Raw genomic sequence first — 15,382 nt, 5'->3', positions numbered from 1 at the left:
TTGCAACTTGTGTTTAAGAATTAGTGTTGGGTGTAATAATTTATATGTGTAGGAGCGTATACAGACACATAATGGCCTTTTGTTAAGTGTTTAACTGTACTCAGTTGGGTGCTCTTTGGGCTCTGTTTATTTTCTGGAGTCAAACCAACAACCAAGTCTCACAGAGACTATAAGATGGGTTGGACAGGATATATGTTTCATCTACACCTTTAAGGCTTTATGTACATCAACTGGTGAGCTTTCTCTGGACTAGAGTATCCCAGGCACAAGGCCCAGGCACTGTTGTCCTCAATAACATTTGTATTATGCACTGACACAAAGAAGAGCTGAAATTCCACCTTCCAGGACCTGTCAAGAAGGCAAAGGAGGAGGCTTACCCAGAGGAATCCCATTCCTTACCCAGAGAGGCCAGGATCCCACAATTCTCCTCCATGACTTCCTTGTGCAGAGTCCTTTGGCCGCGATCCAGCAGAGCCCACTCCTCCTCCGAGAAATGCACAGCCACCTCCTCAAAGGTCACTGGACCCTGAAAGCAGAAGAGATCATGTTCTCCTTACACATAATATTGCAATCCATGAAGACAGTAGAAGTGAGATGGTTGGAGGTTTTTTCTGCAGGTTCAGAGCTTCATGAGTGACATTCAAGGCCTTCCCAGCCGCCATCTTGGAGAGGAGCAAAGGCTAAACGGGCAGGTTCTTCCAGGACCAAAGAGATGTGCAGGGGACGGAGGCCCCCAGGACTCCCCTACCTGCCCTGACTGTGCAGAAACCGCTTCCGCTCCACCATAAAGCGAAGGAGGCCTAGAAGAATCCCCCAGGATCAGTTCACTCTCTCTGCAAGTTTTTCCATTCCCTGTGAGGAAGGCAAAGATGTTGGGAAATAAGTTATAGTTCTAAAGCAATTGCAGTTTCGCTGTTTTCATGGAATCCATGTCCAGTCACACTACTAAACCTTATAACTTTGAGTATCTAGAGATAAACTTCCAGCCCACCCCCCAAAATCAGCCTCAAGGAGAACGTTAAGGCAGCTCATGAACCTCAGGCGTAATTGAGGGAGGAAGACTATGGGGAAATACATCCCACTAATCCTTACCCAGTGAGGAGGGTCCTCCGTCCCCCTCCTGCAAGATCCACCCGTCCAGCGGCCTCTGAGTGGCGCCCAGTGGAGTCTTCTCAGCCTCAGGGAAATCTGTGGGTGCTCTGGCCAACATCCGCTGCACCTGGAGCAGGAGGGAGGATCCCAGGCAGAGAAGAGGGATTAGAGAAGGAAAGAAATGTGTCACATCAAGGCCAAGGGAAGCGTTTCCCAATCACTTTGCATTTCAGGACTCCTTTTCAAGTTGACCTACCCTCCAAGCCACACAGCACACTAAGTTGTGTCTTTATCAGTGGAACACACGAGAATGTGTGTTTTGGGGCTAAGACTTCAACCCTGGCATAAGCAAAGCACTTCAACACCCTCCAAAAACCAACCACGAGGAAAGCGAGAACCTCTCAGACCTTCCCCAACACCCAGCATTTTCCGGTGTACGTTCAGCAATTTGGTGCCTATGAATGCTTTTCCTCTTGTGTCAGGGAGGAGCTATGCCATCACTATGCCTTGTGGTAGTGAGTTCCATACTAGTGCATACAGGCTTACTGCCTCTGATACTGGAGGTTTCACATAGCCATCAGAACACATAGCCATTGATAGCCTTCTCCTCCAGGAATTCATCCAACCCCCTTTGAAAACCATCCAAATTAGTGACCATCACCACATCTTGTGGCAGTGAGTTCCATAATTTAACTATGTGTTGCGTGAAGAAGTCCTTCTTTTGATCTGTCCTGAGTCTCCCACCTGTCAGCTTCATGGAATGACCCCGCTGGGTTCTAGCATTAAGGGAGGGGCAGAAAAATGTCTCTCTGTCCACATTCTCCACTCCAAACATAATTGTGTGTGCCTCAATATTTCCCCTCAGCCTCCTTTTCTCCAAGCTAAACAATCTCAGCAGCTGTTGCAACTTTCCCTCATAGGGGAGATGCTCCAGCCCCTTTCAGTTGCTATTTCTGCCCCATTTTTTTCCAGCTCTGCAATATCATTTTTTATGACCAGAACCAAACACAACATTCTAAAACTGCAGTTGGATACTAGCAGTTTTATTCTCAATTCATTTCCTTAACTTGGAGTTTGCTTTTCATTTCAGAGGCCACACACCAGGTGGACATTTTCATTGAGCTGTCCACTGCAACCTCAAGGTCTCACTGGCCCCGTTCAGACAACACGCTAAACCATGCTGCTTAACCACAAAAGTGTTAATGGACTGCATTAACCTTAATGCATTCCCTTAACCATTTTGTGGTTAAGCAGCATAGAATCATAGAATAGCAGAGTTGGAAGGGGCCTACAAGGCCATCGAGTCCAACCCCCTGCTCAATGCAGGAATCCACCCTAAAGCATCCCTGACAGATAGTTGACAGATGCCCCAATGTGCATCACTTTACACTTATATTTATTTATTTATTTATTTAGAGTATTGTTATCCCACACCTCAGCCAAAAACACTCTCGGAGCAGCTTACAATTTATCAGTAAAGAATAGCAGAGTTGGAAGGGGCCTACAAGGCCATTGAGTCCAACCCCTGCTCAATGCAGGAATCCACCCTAAAGCATCCCTGACAGATGGTTGACAGATGCCCCAATGTGCATCACTTTACACTTATATTTATTTATTTATTTAGAGTATTGTTATCCCACACCTCAGCCAAAAACACTCTCGGAGCAGCTTACAATTTATCAGTAAAGAATAGCAGAGTTGGAAGGGGCCTACAAGGCCATCGAGTCCAACCCCCTGCTCAATGCAGGAATACACCCTAAAGCATCCCTGACAGATGGTTGTCCAGCTGCCTCTTGAAGGCCTCTAGTGTGGGAGAGCCCACAACCTCCCTAGGTAACTGATTCCATTGTTGTACTGCTCTAACAGTTAGGAAGTTTTTCCTGATGTCCAGCCGGAATCTGGCTTCCTTTAACTTGAGCCCGTTATTCCGTGTCCTGCACTCTGGGAGGATCGAGAAGAGATCCTGGCCCTCCTCTGTGTGACAACCTTTTAAGTATTAGAAGAGTGCTATCACGTCTCCCCTCAGTCTTCTCTTCTCCAGGCTAAACATGCCCAGCTGTTTCAGTCTCTCCTCCTAGGGCTTTGTTTCCAGACCGCTGCTCATCCTGGTTGCCCTCCTATGAACATGCTCCAGCTTGTCTGCATCCTCTTGAATGCCTCTAGTGCGGGAGAGCCCACAACCTCCCTAGGTAACTGATATTTGATATATAGTACATCCTAATAAAAGCTCCCGACTTTTATTTTGAAGGCTTTGAGACGACTTTTTTTTAAAAAAAACACGCCGCATGGTATTTATTCACTAGGTTTAAAACAGGGAGAGGAAACAATACAAAAAAATGCAATGCAGACATGACACCAGGGCAGCCTTTTTGCCCACATGTAAGATTCCTCTTCTCCACCCAGGATATTTCCAATTCTGTCCCTTCCAAGCCTTCCCTTCCCGGATCCCGTAATGATGGGGAGGGCAGGAGGTGCAAGGTGGGGGTCTCCTGGAGAATTCTGTCCCATGCATCCCTATGGGGAAAGGGATTTGCAATGAATCCCTATGGGCAAGTATGGTTTTTCTATGGAGAATTCTGTCCCATGGATCCCTATGGGCAAGCAATTTGCAATGAATCCCAGGCTCTCTCTCTCTCTCTTCCCACCCTCTCACCCCTGCCCCAAACCCGGAGAGGGTCTCTTTCCAACCCCTTTCCCTCCCCATCACCCCCTGGGACCCCCTTGCATCTTGCACCCACCTGCTCCTCTGTAGGGGAAAAGAGGCTGCAGATGCAAACACCATGCAAACCTCCCAGGCTGCTTTCCCAAAGGTGGGGGGAGGAGGAAGTGAGTGCATTCAATTAGCCTGGGCTTTTCACGGTGCTCTCTATGACCCAGCCCACTCGCTCTCTTTAACCCTTAGATGGACTCAACTCAAAAGAGCCGCAAAAACGCCTCCTGGGGCTCCTGACAGAGACGCAGACCTGGGGGTGAGGGGCTTTTATCCCTGCAGCAGCATCGCTGCTCCTTCTGGGGGGCTTCGAGGGATCCAGGGCGGCTCTTGGCACTATTGGTTTCCCTTTGGGCTCAGAAGGCAGCCTGCCACTTGCACCGGTTATTATGGGATGTCAGCAGCATTGAACAGCCTCCGCCTGCCTCCTTCTTGAAGTGTGGAGCCCAGAACTGGACGCAATACTCGAGATGAGCCTCACCAGGGCTGAATAGAGGGGGACCAATTCCTTGGCATGAACCCCAACCCTTAACTCCTCCTTCCTTACTCTGCCTCCCTACCTCAGACACTTCTGCAAATACAACCCATAACGTCAGACGTCTGATCTCAACTGACCCCCGCACATGTGCAAGGCAGTATTATCATTGTCAAAGCAAGCAGTAACGCATCTCCCATTTGTGTACACATGAGAACATCCTAAGAGCTGTTATAAATCAGACCAAGGGTCCCTCTAGTCCAGCATTCCATTCACACAAGCTGTCAACCCACAAGCCACATCACCCTCCGGCCCATGTTCCCCAGCAACTGGTGTATGCAAGTTTACTGCCTCTAATACTGGAGGTAGCACATAGCCATCAAGACCTTTGATAGCCTTCTCCTCCAAGAATCTGTCAAACCCCCTTTCAAAGCCATCCAAATTGGTGGCCATCATTACATCTTGTGGTAGTGAGTTCCATAGTTTAACTCTGTGCTGCGTGAAGAAGTCCTGATTTTGATCTCTCCTGAACCTCCCTCCGATCAGCTTCATGGGTTGACCCCATTGGGTTCTAGTATTTTAAGACCGGGAGAAAAATGTCTGCCTCAGGGGAGGGGACTGAGTGGAAAGGTGTTGCGTTTACCTGTACCATATTGGGTACCCAAAGCAACAGTTAAACTGTAGTGTATTCTGTAGTGAACACTTGTATTTTCTTCACTTCTGTATCTGATTTTTCATTTTCTTTATAGACACTTAAGACTTCTTGTGTGGCATGTTTTCTTTGGTTTCACGAGTTAAAAGGGTTATCCACGGGTTTCCTGCTTATATTTTAAAATATATTTTCAACCAGCCTAGTAACTCCAAGAGTTACAGAGTTGAGGGAAATGCTCAATCTCCTTGTTATCATAGGCACTGAGTAAGGTGTCCCTGGAGATCATTTAGACTGACCCCAGCCACATAACACTATTCCCCCTTCTGAAGAGATCTGGACCTCAAGACTACTAAAAACAAACAAAGTGGCAGATCATAATTACCGTTTTCAATTGTCCAGTTGCTTCGTGAGGCAGGTGCTCCTGCAGGCTCCCAAACGGAGGGACTAACAGGCCATAGAGCTGCCCGGCTCTGCCTGAAACCCAGCTTCACCACCCCCTGGCAGGTTCACGTTCTACAGCAACAGCTCTCCGCTGAACTTGACCCCTGGGTTTAATTCGCTGACCTTACCTGGCCTTGTGGGGAACTATAGGGGCAGTCAGAGGGTAAGTTGTAAGAAAGCATAATTTGTGACAAAGCACAACATCAGCCACGGGGCATGTTAGATAAGGCATCATTTTTAGCATCCAATTTCCTGGCTTTGTGGAGTTTGGATGAAGGTGAGAAGGCCTTAACTGCTGGTCTTTTAAACCAGCAGGTGTTTTTTTGATGATTGAAGATTCTTATCTTCCTGCTTCTGGGGGAAGACTGAGCCAAGGTAAGAATTGAGCACCTCAGCCCTTTTTTTGTCATCTGATGGCATTTGGCTCCAAATCCCCTAATGACCGCTCCCAGGGGCTTCAGATAGAGGTTGAACAACATTGGGAACAAGATGGTAGCCTGCAGAACCCCACAGATCAGTTGCCAAGGAATAAACACCCCATGTTAACTCTCTGGAATCGGCCCCATATGCAGGACTGGAACCACTGTACCACACAGCCTGAAGTTCGTCTCAGGGGGTCGATCCAGGAGGATACCATGGTTGATAGTATCAAAATATGAGAGAAGAATTAACACAGTTGCACTCCCCTGTCCTCTCGATAAAGGTCATCCCCGGGGGCTACCAGGGCTGGTTCAGTCCCGTAACTAGATTGAAAACCAGACGGGAATGGGTCTAGATAATCAGTATCCTTCAGGAGTGCCTACAGTTGCTCCACCACAAGTACCTTCCCTAGGAAGGAGGTACTTGTGGCTGGGCGGTAGTTGTACCACAATTCAAATACTTTGAAGGTTGTCACACAGAGGAGGGCCAGGATCTCTTCTCGATCCTCCCAGAGCGCAGGACATGGAATAATGGGCTCAAGTTACAGGAAACCAGATTCCAGCTGGCATCAGGAAAAACTTCCTGACTGTTAGAGCAGTACGACAATGGAACCAGTGACCTAGGGAGGTTGTGGGCTCTCCCACACTAGAGGCCTTCAAGAGGCAGCTGGACAACCATCAGTCAGGGATGTTTTGAGGTGGATTCCTGCACTGAGCAGGGGGTTGGACTCAATGGCCTTGTAGACCCCTTCCATCTTTACTATTCTATGATTCTATGAAGGTTCTCAGTGCATGAGTTTTTGTTTTGCGGTCTCTGAGGAGGTGGGATAACTGTATTTCCTGTAGCAATCCTAGGCCAAGGTCTTCCAGATCAGCTCTGAGTTATTCTGTTGTTTTATGTTTATCCTGGGCATAAAAATCTCTCAATTGAAAACATCCCTTTTTCCTCCATTCAGTGATTTTAGTGATGATAGTAAAAACACGGCTTTTTAACAAAGCCTTTGATGGTTAAATCCACAAAGATGGCATATTGTTTTAACTATATTGTTTTAACTTGGTTCATGGTTTGTTTTTAACTGTGCATATTTATTGGTTTACACTGTATGCTTTTATCTGTACGCAGCTCTGAGATCTTAATGATATAGGGCGGGATATAAATGTTTTAAATAAATAAATAAATGATAGTTGTATGTAAATTATCGGGATATATTTGTAATGGGGTGAGGGAAGACCACACTGGAGGTAGCATGAATTGCCACTTTTTCCAAATGGTAAAAATAGCCTTAGTGTATGGTTTTTGGATATTGTTTAGCGCCTTTGTTTTTATAGGTTGAAAAGGCAAGGTCCATAAAGGGCCCATATTCAACATTTCTTCTTCCAGACGCATCCAGTTTTTGTTTGCCTTCATAACGATCAAGTGGAGCTGCTGTTACTGAAAGGCTTCATAATATAATACGAGACGTGGGAGTTCCCAGCCTCCTCCATTTGGGTTTTTATAGTATAGTTTTAGCGCCAAGCGATGTGCTTTAGCTTGGAAGACAAATGTATTAATTTGCTTTTGCCAGGTCTTCAATATTTTTGGCTGGTGGAGAATAGGGAGGACTTGAAATAAGAATAAAAACCTGGTAACCAAGGCCATTTGTATTGCCGCAATTTGCCCTAAAATTGACATATTCGATTTGCTCCATTGCTTCAGATTTCTAGTCATCGTTTTAATAAGAGGGGGCATAATTTATTTTAAATAATTTGTTAATTTTCCTGGGAATATTAATTCCCAGGTATCTAAAAGAAGTTCTACAAATTGGTGTTCCCAAGGTATGGCTCATATAGTGTTGGTGGTTGGGATGCACATTGTATTTATTATTTATTACATTTATATACCGCCCCATAGCCAAAGTTCTCTGGGAGGTTTACAAAAGTTAAAAACAGTGAACATTAAAAAGTATACAAAATTGAAAACCATAAAAAACATAAAAACAACAGTATCCATATAAAAACGTTCTGGGGTCTGTTAAAAACAAACAAACTTAGCGTTGTTAAATGCTGTTAAATGCCTGGGAGAAAAGTCTTGACCTGGTGCCGAAAAGATAACAATGTTGGCGCAGGCGAGCCTCATTGAGGAGATCATTCCATAATTGGGGGGGCCACCACTGAAAAGACCCTCTCCCTTGTTGCCATCCTCAGAGCTTCCCTCAGAGTAGGCACTTGGAGGAGGCATTTAAATGTTGAGCGCAGTGTACGGGTAGGTTCATTGTATGACATGATGGTAGATTTTTCATAATTAACTTTTAACCATGCCACTCGGCAAAACTTTTCAAGTTCTTCCTTTAGAATGGAAACTGATTGGTGTGGGTCTCCCAGCATAATTATCATGTCATCCGCATACATATTAATCACATGTTCTTCGCCCCTCCTCTATATCCGATAACACCTGGGTGTTGACGTATTATATTAGCCAATGGTTCCTCGCCTATGTGAATTCTTTGATGTTGTTTAAGGCTTGTGCTGTGAGCAAAGCTCTTTCCGCACACTAGGCATTTATAAGGCTTCTCGCCTGTGTGAATTCTTTGATGTCGCTTCAGTTCTGCACTGTGAGCAAAGCTCTTTCTGCACTCTAAGCATTTATAGGGCTTCTCGCCTGTGTGAATTCTTTGATGTTTCCAAAGGTTTGTGCTGTTAGCAAAGCTCTTTCCACACTCTAGGCATTCATATGGTTTCTCGCTCATGTGAGTTCCTTGATGTTGTTTAAGACTTGTCCTGTGAGCAAAGCTCTTTCCGCACTCTAGGCATTCATAGGGCTTCTCACCTGTGTGAAACCTTTGATGTTGCTTAAGGTCTGTGCTGTGAGTAAAGCTCTTTCTGCACTCTAGGCATTCATATGGTTTATCGCCCGTGTGAATTCTTTGATGTGACTTAAGATTGCTGCTCACAGTGAAGCTCTTTCCACACTCTGAGCATTCATAGGGCTTCTCTCCTTTGTGAAATCTTTGATGTTTCCTAAGGTTTGAGCTGTGAGCAAAGCTCTTTTCGCACTCTAGGCATTTATAGGGCTTCTCGCCTGTGTGAATTCTTTGATGTTCTTTAAGGTTTGTCCTGTGAGCAAAGCTCTTTCCGCACTCTAGGCATTCATAGGACTTCTCCCCTGTGTGAATTCTTTGATGTTTCCTAAGGTCTGTGCTGCGAGCAAAGTTCTTACCGCACTCTAGGCATTCATAGGGCCTCTCCCCAGTGTGAGTGCTTTGATGACAAATAAGGTGGAAGCTCCGACTGAAGCTCTTTCCACACACTGAGCACTGATAGGGCTTCTCTCCTGAGTGAATTTTTTTATGCAAGTTAAGTTGTGAGTGGAAATTGAATTGCTTCTCACACTCCAAGCACTGAAATCGTTTTTCTTCTGTGTGAAATTGTTGACCTTTGGTAATGTGAATCTTCTGAATCTTTATATCTTCAGAGCTTTTCCTTTGTGTATTCCGATTGTGAATGTTCCTCCTTCTTGGTTCTTCTAGTATTGGAATTTCACGGACATCTGACCCTTCAAAAGAAATGGATTTGTTTTCCCTCTTCTCTTCAGCTGCAGTTTTCCTTCTCTGGTCAAGGCCATTTTTCTTGCTCTTCCTGCACTTGCCTGAAAGAATAAACACAGAAATCGTCCTGAAATCAGGGAACAAAACAAACGGTTTGCTGATTTGATTAACAGGATAAAAAGTGGAGAGGCAAATCCTTCCAAACACATTAAATATTCTCTGATTTTCAATAGAGTGGCATACATGATTAACCTTTGTAAACAGCCCAGAGAGCTTCAGCTATGTAAATGTAATAACTAACTAAATATAAATAAATACAGCACTTTCATTTATATATAATAATGCTTTCAAACTAGCTCAAAGAAGAAATGAATGACATAAAATACTGTAAAAACAAAAGGCACTTAAAATCTGCCATTTTGTCCCAGCTGATCATTTAACTGGAAAGTGCGAATTCAACCCACATGGTTCTCCTCAATGTCTCAGGGGCTTTGGAAACTCTCAGTCAGGGCTTCCTCCTAGACCATCTTGTTCGGTTGTCCTATTTTTACAGACCTATATTTCAAAATGAAGTTTGTCCTGCTGTCTAGATGTATCTCAAACTGGAAAGCAAACTGTCCAGAGAAAGCTTCTGAAAGTGCTGTAATCTTCTCTCCATGGGGAACATATCTGTAACTTCTTTGACATTATGCAGATGCAATCATGGCGGCAGAGTAAGATGGGTTTGCAGGCAGCACTGCCACAGAATAAGTCCATAAATGGGCTTCTCTCAATCTTTTGTCAGATCGCACAGAGGATGTGCCTCGGGGGGCGGGGAGGGGGGCTTGTGGTAGATTCAATCATTAGACGCTTAGACAGCTGGGTTTGTGACAAGTGTATAGTCCTCATGGTAAATTGCCTGCCTGGTGCAATGGTTACGGATATCACGCGCTGTCTAGATAGAATAGTAGACAGTGCTGGGGTGGAGTCAGTTGTCATGGTCCATGTTGGTACCAACAATGTGGAGGAATGTTGTCGTGAGGTCCTGGAAGCCAAATTTAGGTTGCTAGGCAGGAGGTTGAAATCCAGGACCACCAAGGTGGCTTTCTCTGAAATGCTACCAGTTCCACGCGCAGGGCCAGCTGGACAGGCGCAGCTGAGGAGTCTCAATGCGTGGATGAGACGATGGTGCAGAGAGGAGGGGTTCAGATTTGTTAGGCACGGGGGGACATTTTAGGACAAGCCGGGCCTGTACAAGAGGGATGGGCTGCACTTATTTATTTATTTATGACATTTTTATACCGCCCAATAGCCGAAGCTCTCTGGGCGGTTCACAAAAATTAAACCACTTAAACCAAAATGGAACCAGACTGCTGGCGCTAAATATAAAAATGGTGGCAGAGGAGCTTTTAAACTGAATCCTGGGGGAAAGCTGACAGGAGCTGGGAAGCATCTGGCTCGGGTTAGATCATCTGAAAGAAAGAAATCTGAACATGTTTTTGATTGTCCCAATGTAGAAGGGGAGCAAATAGGCCATGAGTACAGGATTGAACATGATAGCCAATCAAAGTGGCTAAAGTGAAACAGGGAAAAAGGGACATGACAGAGACAGCCGGGGAGGGACACCTTTTATAGGTCTTTCTAAGCTAGAAGCCTCCAAGCCAAAACGGGAGAATTGGAGCGCTTGGTTTCGAAGGAGAACCTGGATCTAGTGGGCATTACAGAAACCTGGTGGAATGGAGAGAACCAGTGGGATATGGTCATCCCTGGATACAAACTTTACAGGAAGGACAGTTAAGGGCGTACTGGGGGCTGTGTTGCTCTCTACGTCAAAGAGGGCATTGTGTCTAGTAGACTAGAGCACCTAAACGGGGAAGACTCTTCCACAGAAGTGCTGTGGGTGACAATGCAGGGCCCCAAAACTAATATAGTGCTAGGAACGTGCTATCGTCCCCCAGACCAAAATGCTCAGAGTGACCTTGAGATGGAGAATGAAATCAGGGAGGCCTCCAAATGAAGAAATGTTGTAATAATGGGTGACTTCAATTATGCTCACATTGACTGGACAAATTCATATTGCAGTCATGACAAAGAGGTTAAATTTCTTGCTGTCCTAAAAGACTGTGACCTGGAACAGTTGGTCATGGAACCGACCAGAGGGGAGGCAACCCTGGACTTAATCCTAAGTGGGGCTGCCCAGGACCTAATACGAGATGTAAATATTGTTGAACCAATCAGTAACAGTGACCACAGTGCTATCAGATTCAATGTATTCTTCAGTGGGAAATTGCCCAGGAAATCCAACATATTCACACTTGACTTCAAAAGAGGAAACTTCTCTAAAATGAGGGAACTAGTGAAAAGAAAGTTGAAAGGGAGAATCAAGAGGGTTAAATCCTTGGAAAATGCATGGAGCTTACTCAAAAGCACAACAATAGAAGCTCAACTAAAAAGTATTCCGCAGCTTAGGAGAGGTAGCACCAAGTCCAAGAGGTCACCAGTATGGTTAACAAGCAGTGTCAAAGAAGCTATTGTAGAAAAGAGGGCTTCCTTCAAAAAATGGAAGTCTTGCCCAAGTGAGGAAAAGGAGCACAAGCTGGCACAAAGGAGATGCAAGCAAACAAGAAGAGATGCAAAAAAACCATTTAGAAGAACACAGGTCTGTCAGGTTTGCTTTAATGGGGATTATTGCACTGAGCAGGGGGGTTGGACTTGATAGCCTTTTAGGACCCTTCCAACTCAAGTATTATAGTACTCTGTGTCCACACCGTGGGCACGACCACACTAAACAATACTGAAGCAAACCTTGAAAAGTTGTCACACAGAGGAGAGCCAAAATCTCTTCTTGATTAACCCAGTGTGGAGGTCGTGGCCTCTACCACACTAGAGGCCTTCAAGATGCAGCTGGACAGTCATCTGACAGGTTTGCTTTAATGTGGATTAAAGCATTGAGTGCGGGTTGGACTCGATGGCCTTATAGGACCCTTCCAACTCAACTGTTCTAGTATTCTGTGTCCACACCATGGGCACCACATGCTAAACAATCACAAAGCAAACCTCAAAAGCGTGTGTCATGACCTCACCAGATCATAGAAACATAAAATAGCAGAGTTGGAAGGGACCTACAAGGCCATCGAGTCCAACCCCCTGCTCAATGCAGGAATCCACCCTAAAGCATGGTTGTCCATCTGCCTCTTGAAGGCCTCTAGTGTGGGAGAGCCCACAACCTCCCTAGGTTTGATTGCATTGTCGTAGTGTTCTAACAGTCAGGAAGTTTTTCCTGATGTCCAGCTGGAATCTGGCTTCCTTTAACTTGAGCCCGTTATTCCATGTCCTGCACTCTGGGAGGAGAGACAAGAGATGACCCCAAAAACTGAATGGGTCAAAAGGGGAGAAGTCAGATTCTCAACTATCAAGGTCCAAAGTTGTTTCGGGGCTTTATATGCTAGCAACAACCTTGAATTTAGCCCAGTAGCAAACAGGGAGCCAGTGGGTCCCTTCAACACAAGTACAACATCCTGAGGTTCAGAACAGCCCTAAATTGCCGGATCTTGCAACTTCTGCACAGGGGAAGGGAGCTGGGGTGGAAGGAAGGTGGAAGGAGGCTGTTTGGAACAAGAAGAATCCTTCTGCTACTCGACTGTATTGACTGCTTTTCAATCTTGCTCTGAATTCATATTAATGAGGCAATTGCATATCAGATGCCAAGAGCAGAGGTCTCGGCCACTTCTTAGAGATGGGAAGACCCAACTGCAGGGACACCCCGCTGTTTCCAGAATCAAAACAAGCATCCAAGTCTCACAGCGACTGTAAGAAGGCCAACAGTTAAAGCTTGGATAGGATATGTAAGTGTTTTATCTACACTTCTAGGCTTTAAGTACCTCACCTGGTGAACTTTCTCTGGACTAGTGTATCCCAGGAACAAGGCCTAGACACTGTTGTCCTCAATCACATCCTGACACAGAAGGCAAAGAGGGAGCCTTACCCAGAGAGGCCAGGATCCCACGATTCTCCTCCATGACTTCCTGGTGCAGAGACCTTTGGCCTGGATCCAGCAGAGCCCACTCCTCCTCCGAGAAATGCACGGCCAGCTCCTCAAAGGTCACCGGAACCTGAAAACAGAAGAATTGAGGTTCTCCTTACACATAACATTGCAATCCATGAAGACAAGGATGGTGAGGTCCTCCTTCTGAATGCCAGAGCTTCATGAGTGACATTTAAGACCTTTCTAGCCGCCATCTTGGAGCGGAGGAAAGGCTAAGGGGCCAGGTTCTTCCAGGACCAAAGAGACTTACAGAGGACAGAGGCCCCCAGGACTCCCCTACCTGCCCAGGCTGTGCAGAAACCTCTTCCACTCCACCACAAAGCGAAGGAGGCCTAGAAGAATCCCCCAGGATCAGTGCACTTCCTCTGCAGGTTTTTCTATTCCCTGTGAGGAAGGCAAAGAAGGCGGGAAATATAGTTCTAAAGCAATTGCATTTACACTGTTTTCATGGAATCCATGTCCATCCACACTACTAAACCTTATAACTTTGAGTATATAGAAATAAACTTCCAGCCCACCCCCCAAAATCAGCCTCAAGAAGAACGTTAAGGCAGCTCATGCACCTCAGGCGTAATTGAGGGAGGGAGACCATGGGGAAATACGTCCCACTAATCCTTACCCAGTGAGGAGGGTCCTCCGTCACCCTCCTGCAAGATCCACCCGTCCAGCGGCCTCTGAGTGGCACCCACTGGAGTCTTCTCAGCCTCAGGGAAATCTGTGGGTGCTCTGGCCAACTTCCGCTGCACCTGGAGCAAGGGGGAGGATCCCAGGCAGAGAAGAGGGATTAGAGAAGGAAAGAAATGTGTCACGTCAAGGCGAAGGGAAGCGTTTCCCAATCTCTTTACATTTCAGGGCTCCTTCTCAAGTTGACCTACCCTCCAAGCCACACCGCACACTAAGTTGTGTCTTTATCAGTGGAACACATGAGAATGTGTGTTTTGGGGCTAAGGCTTCAACCCTGGCATAAGCAAAGCGCTTGGACACCCTCCAAAAACCAACCAGGAGGAAAGCGAGAACCTCCCAGACATTCCCCAACACCCAGCATTTTCTGCTGTAAAGACAGCAATTTGGTGCCTATGAATGCTTTTCCTCTTGTGTCAGGGGGGATCTGCCATCACTATGTCTTGTGGTAGTGAGTTCCATACTAGTGTATACAGGCTTACTGATACTGAAGGTTTCACATAGCTATCAGGACACATAGCCATTGATAGCCTTCTCCTCCAGGAATTCATCCAACCCCCTTTTAAAGCCATCTAAATTGGTGGCCATCACTACATCTTGTGGCAGTGAGTTCCATAATTTAGCTATGTGCTGTGTGAAGAAGAACTTTCTCTTATTTGTGCTGAGTCTCCCACCAATTAGCTTCATGGAATGACCCCACTGGGTATTATGGGAGAGGCAGAAAAATGTCTCTCTATCCACATTCTCCACACCAGGCATAATTTTGTGAGCCTCAATCATGTCTCCCCTCAGCCTCTTTTTCTCCAAGCTAAACAATCCCAGCAGCTGTTTCAACTTTCCCTCATAGGGGAAGTTACCTAGGAAGGTTGTGGGCTCTCCCTGTTACAAGGTAGCTTCTGTGAGCAGTACTGACTCTATTTTGAAGCGACCCAAAACCCCATCTACAGACAGAGCATTCACAGAAGGCCTAGGTCAAGTAATCATTTCCTGATAGACTTCTTCAAATGCATTCCCCAGAGTCAAAGGTAGGGGTAAAACTAAGCAGAGTATGAATGCTGGATGGCAAGAGTTTTACCTGGTCATACACATGCTAATGTAGCCCTGTTGCTGAACTCCAGGCTGCATCAAGTACAGCCATCATCCCAAATCACCCTCTTTTGTGCCCATAGCAAGTAGATCTTTAGATAAGATCATACAAAAAACCCTCAAGTTAGAAGGAAGAGGCAGGCTTGCTCTCTCTCCCTTTTGAACCAGAAGCACAGAATAGACTACACATTCCAGCTTGCGAGAGCAAGCTGCCATGGGTAAGTGCTTTGCCTCACTGTCTTCTTTTCCTCTTCACCTAAGACTAAGAGTTGCAATGC

At 45.8% G+C, this 15,382-nt stretch overlaps 4 protein-coding genes and 1 pseudogene across 4 annotated transcripts in view; 2 read left to right on the top strand and 3 right to left on the bottom strand.

Moving 5' to 3' along the window:
- LOC134396369 (zinc finger protein 883-like) overlaps positions 1 to 14,013 on the bottom strand; it is a 32,191-nt pseudogene extending 18,178 nt beyond the window's left edge.
- LOC134396268 (uncharacterized) overlaps positions 1 to 15,382 on the bottom strand; it is an 853,762-nt gene that overhangs the window by 262,935 nt on the left and 575,445 nt on the right. The window lies entirely within an intron of this gene.
- The window catches only part of LOC134396301 (zinc finger protein 420-like), a 207,773-nt gene that overhangs the window by 139,232 nt on the left and 53,159 nt on the right, over positions 1 to 15,382 (top strand). The gene's annotated exons all lie outside the window — the stretch shown is intronic.
- LOC134396430 (zinc finger protein 239-like) overlaps positions 1 to 15,382 on the top strand; it is a 193,426-nt gene that overhangs the window by 139,222 nt on the left and 38,822 nt on the right. The window lies entirely within an intron of this gene.
- On the bottom strand, positions 8,147 to 13,467 carry LOC134396408 (zinc finger protein 501-like). The gene is made up of 3 exons (XM_063122899.1): positions 13,436 to 13,467; positions 13,278 to 13,404; positions 8,147 to 9,414 (listed from the first exon to the last, which is right to left on the bottom strand). Exons 1-3 carry the CDS (start codon positions 13,442 to 13,444, stop codon positions 8,183 to 8,185), a joined length of 1,368 nt encoding a protein of 455 aa, XP_062978969.1. The 5' UTR covers positions 13,445 to 13,467; the 3' UTR covers positions 8,147 to 8,182.

This window comes from Elgaria multicarinata, chromosome 3 (assembly GCF_023053635.1).
Source record: "Elgaria multicarinata webbii isolate HBS135686 ecotype San Diego chromosome 3, rElgMul1.1.pri, whole genome shotgun sequence".
NCBI classification, from domain to species: Eukaryota; Metazoa; Chordata; class Lepidosauria; order Squamata; family Anguidae; genus Elgaria; species Elgaria multicarinata.
The sequence above is the reverse complement of the archived record's forward strand: the minus strand, read 5'-3'. Positions and strand labels throughout refer to the sequence as shown.

Excerpts from the sequence above, each read along its gene's own strand:
- LOC134396408 (XM_063122899.1), bottom strand. Across the intron at positions 9,415-13,277 it reads TGGGATCCTGGCCTCTCTGG|GCAAGTGCAGGAAGAGCAAG; the intron begins GTAAGGCTCCCT and ends TTATTCTTTCAG.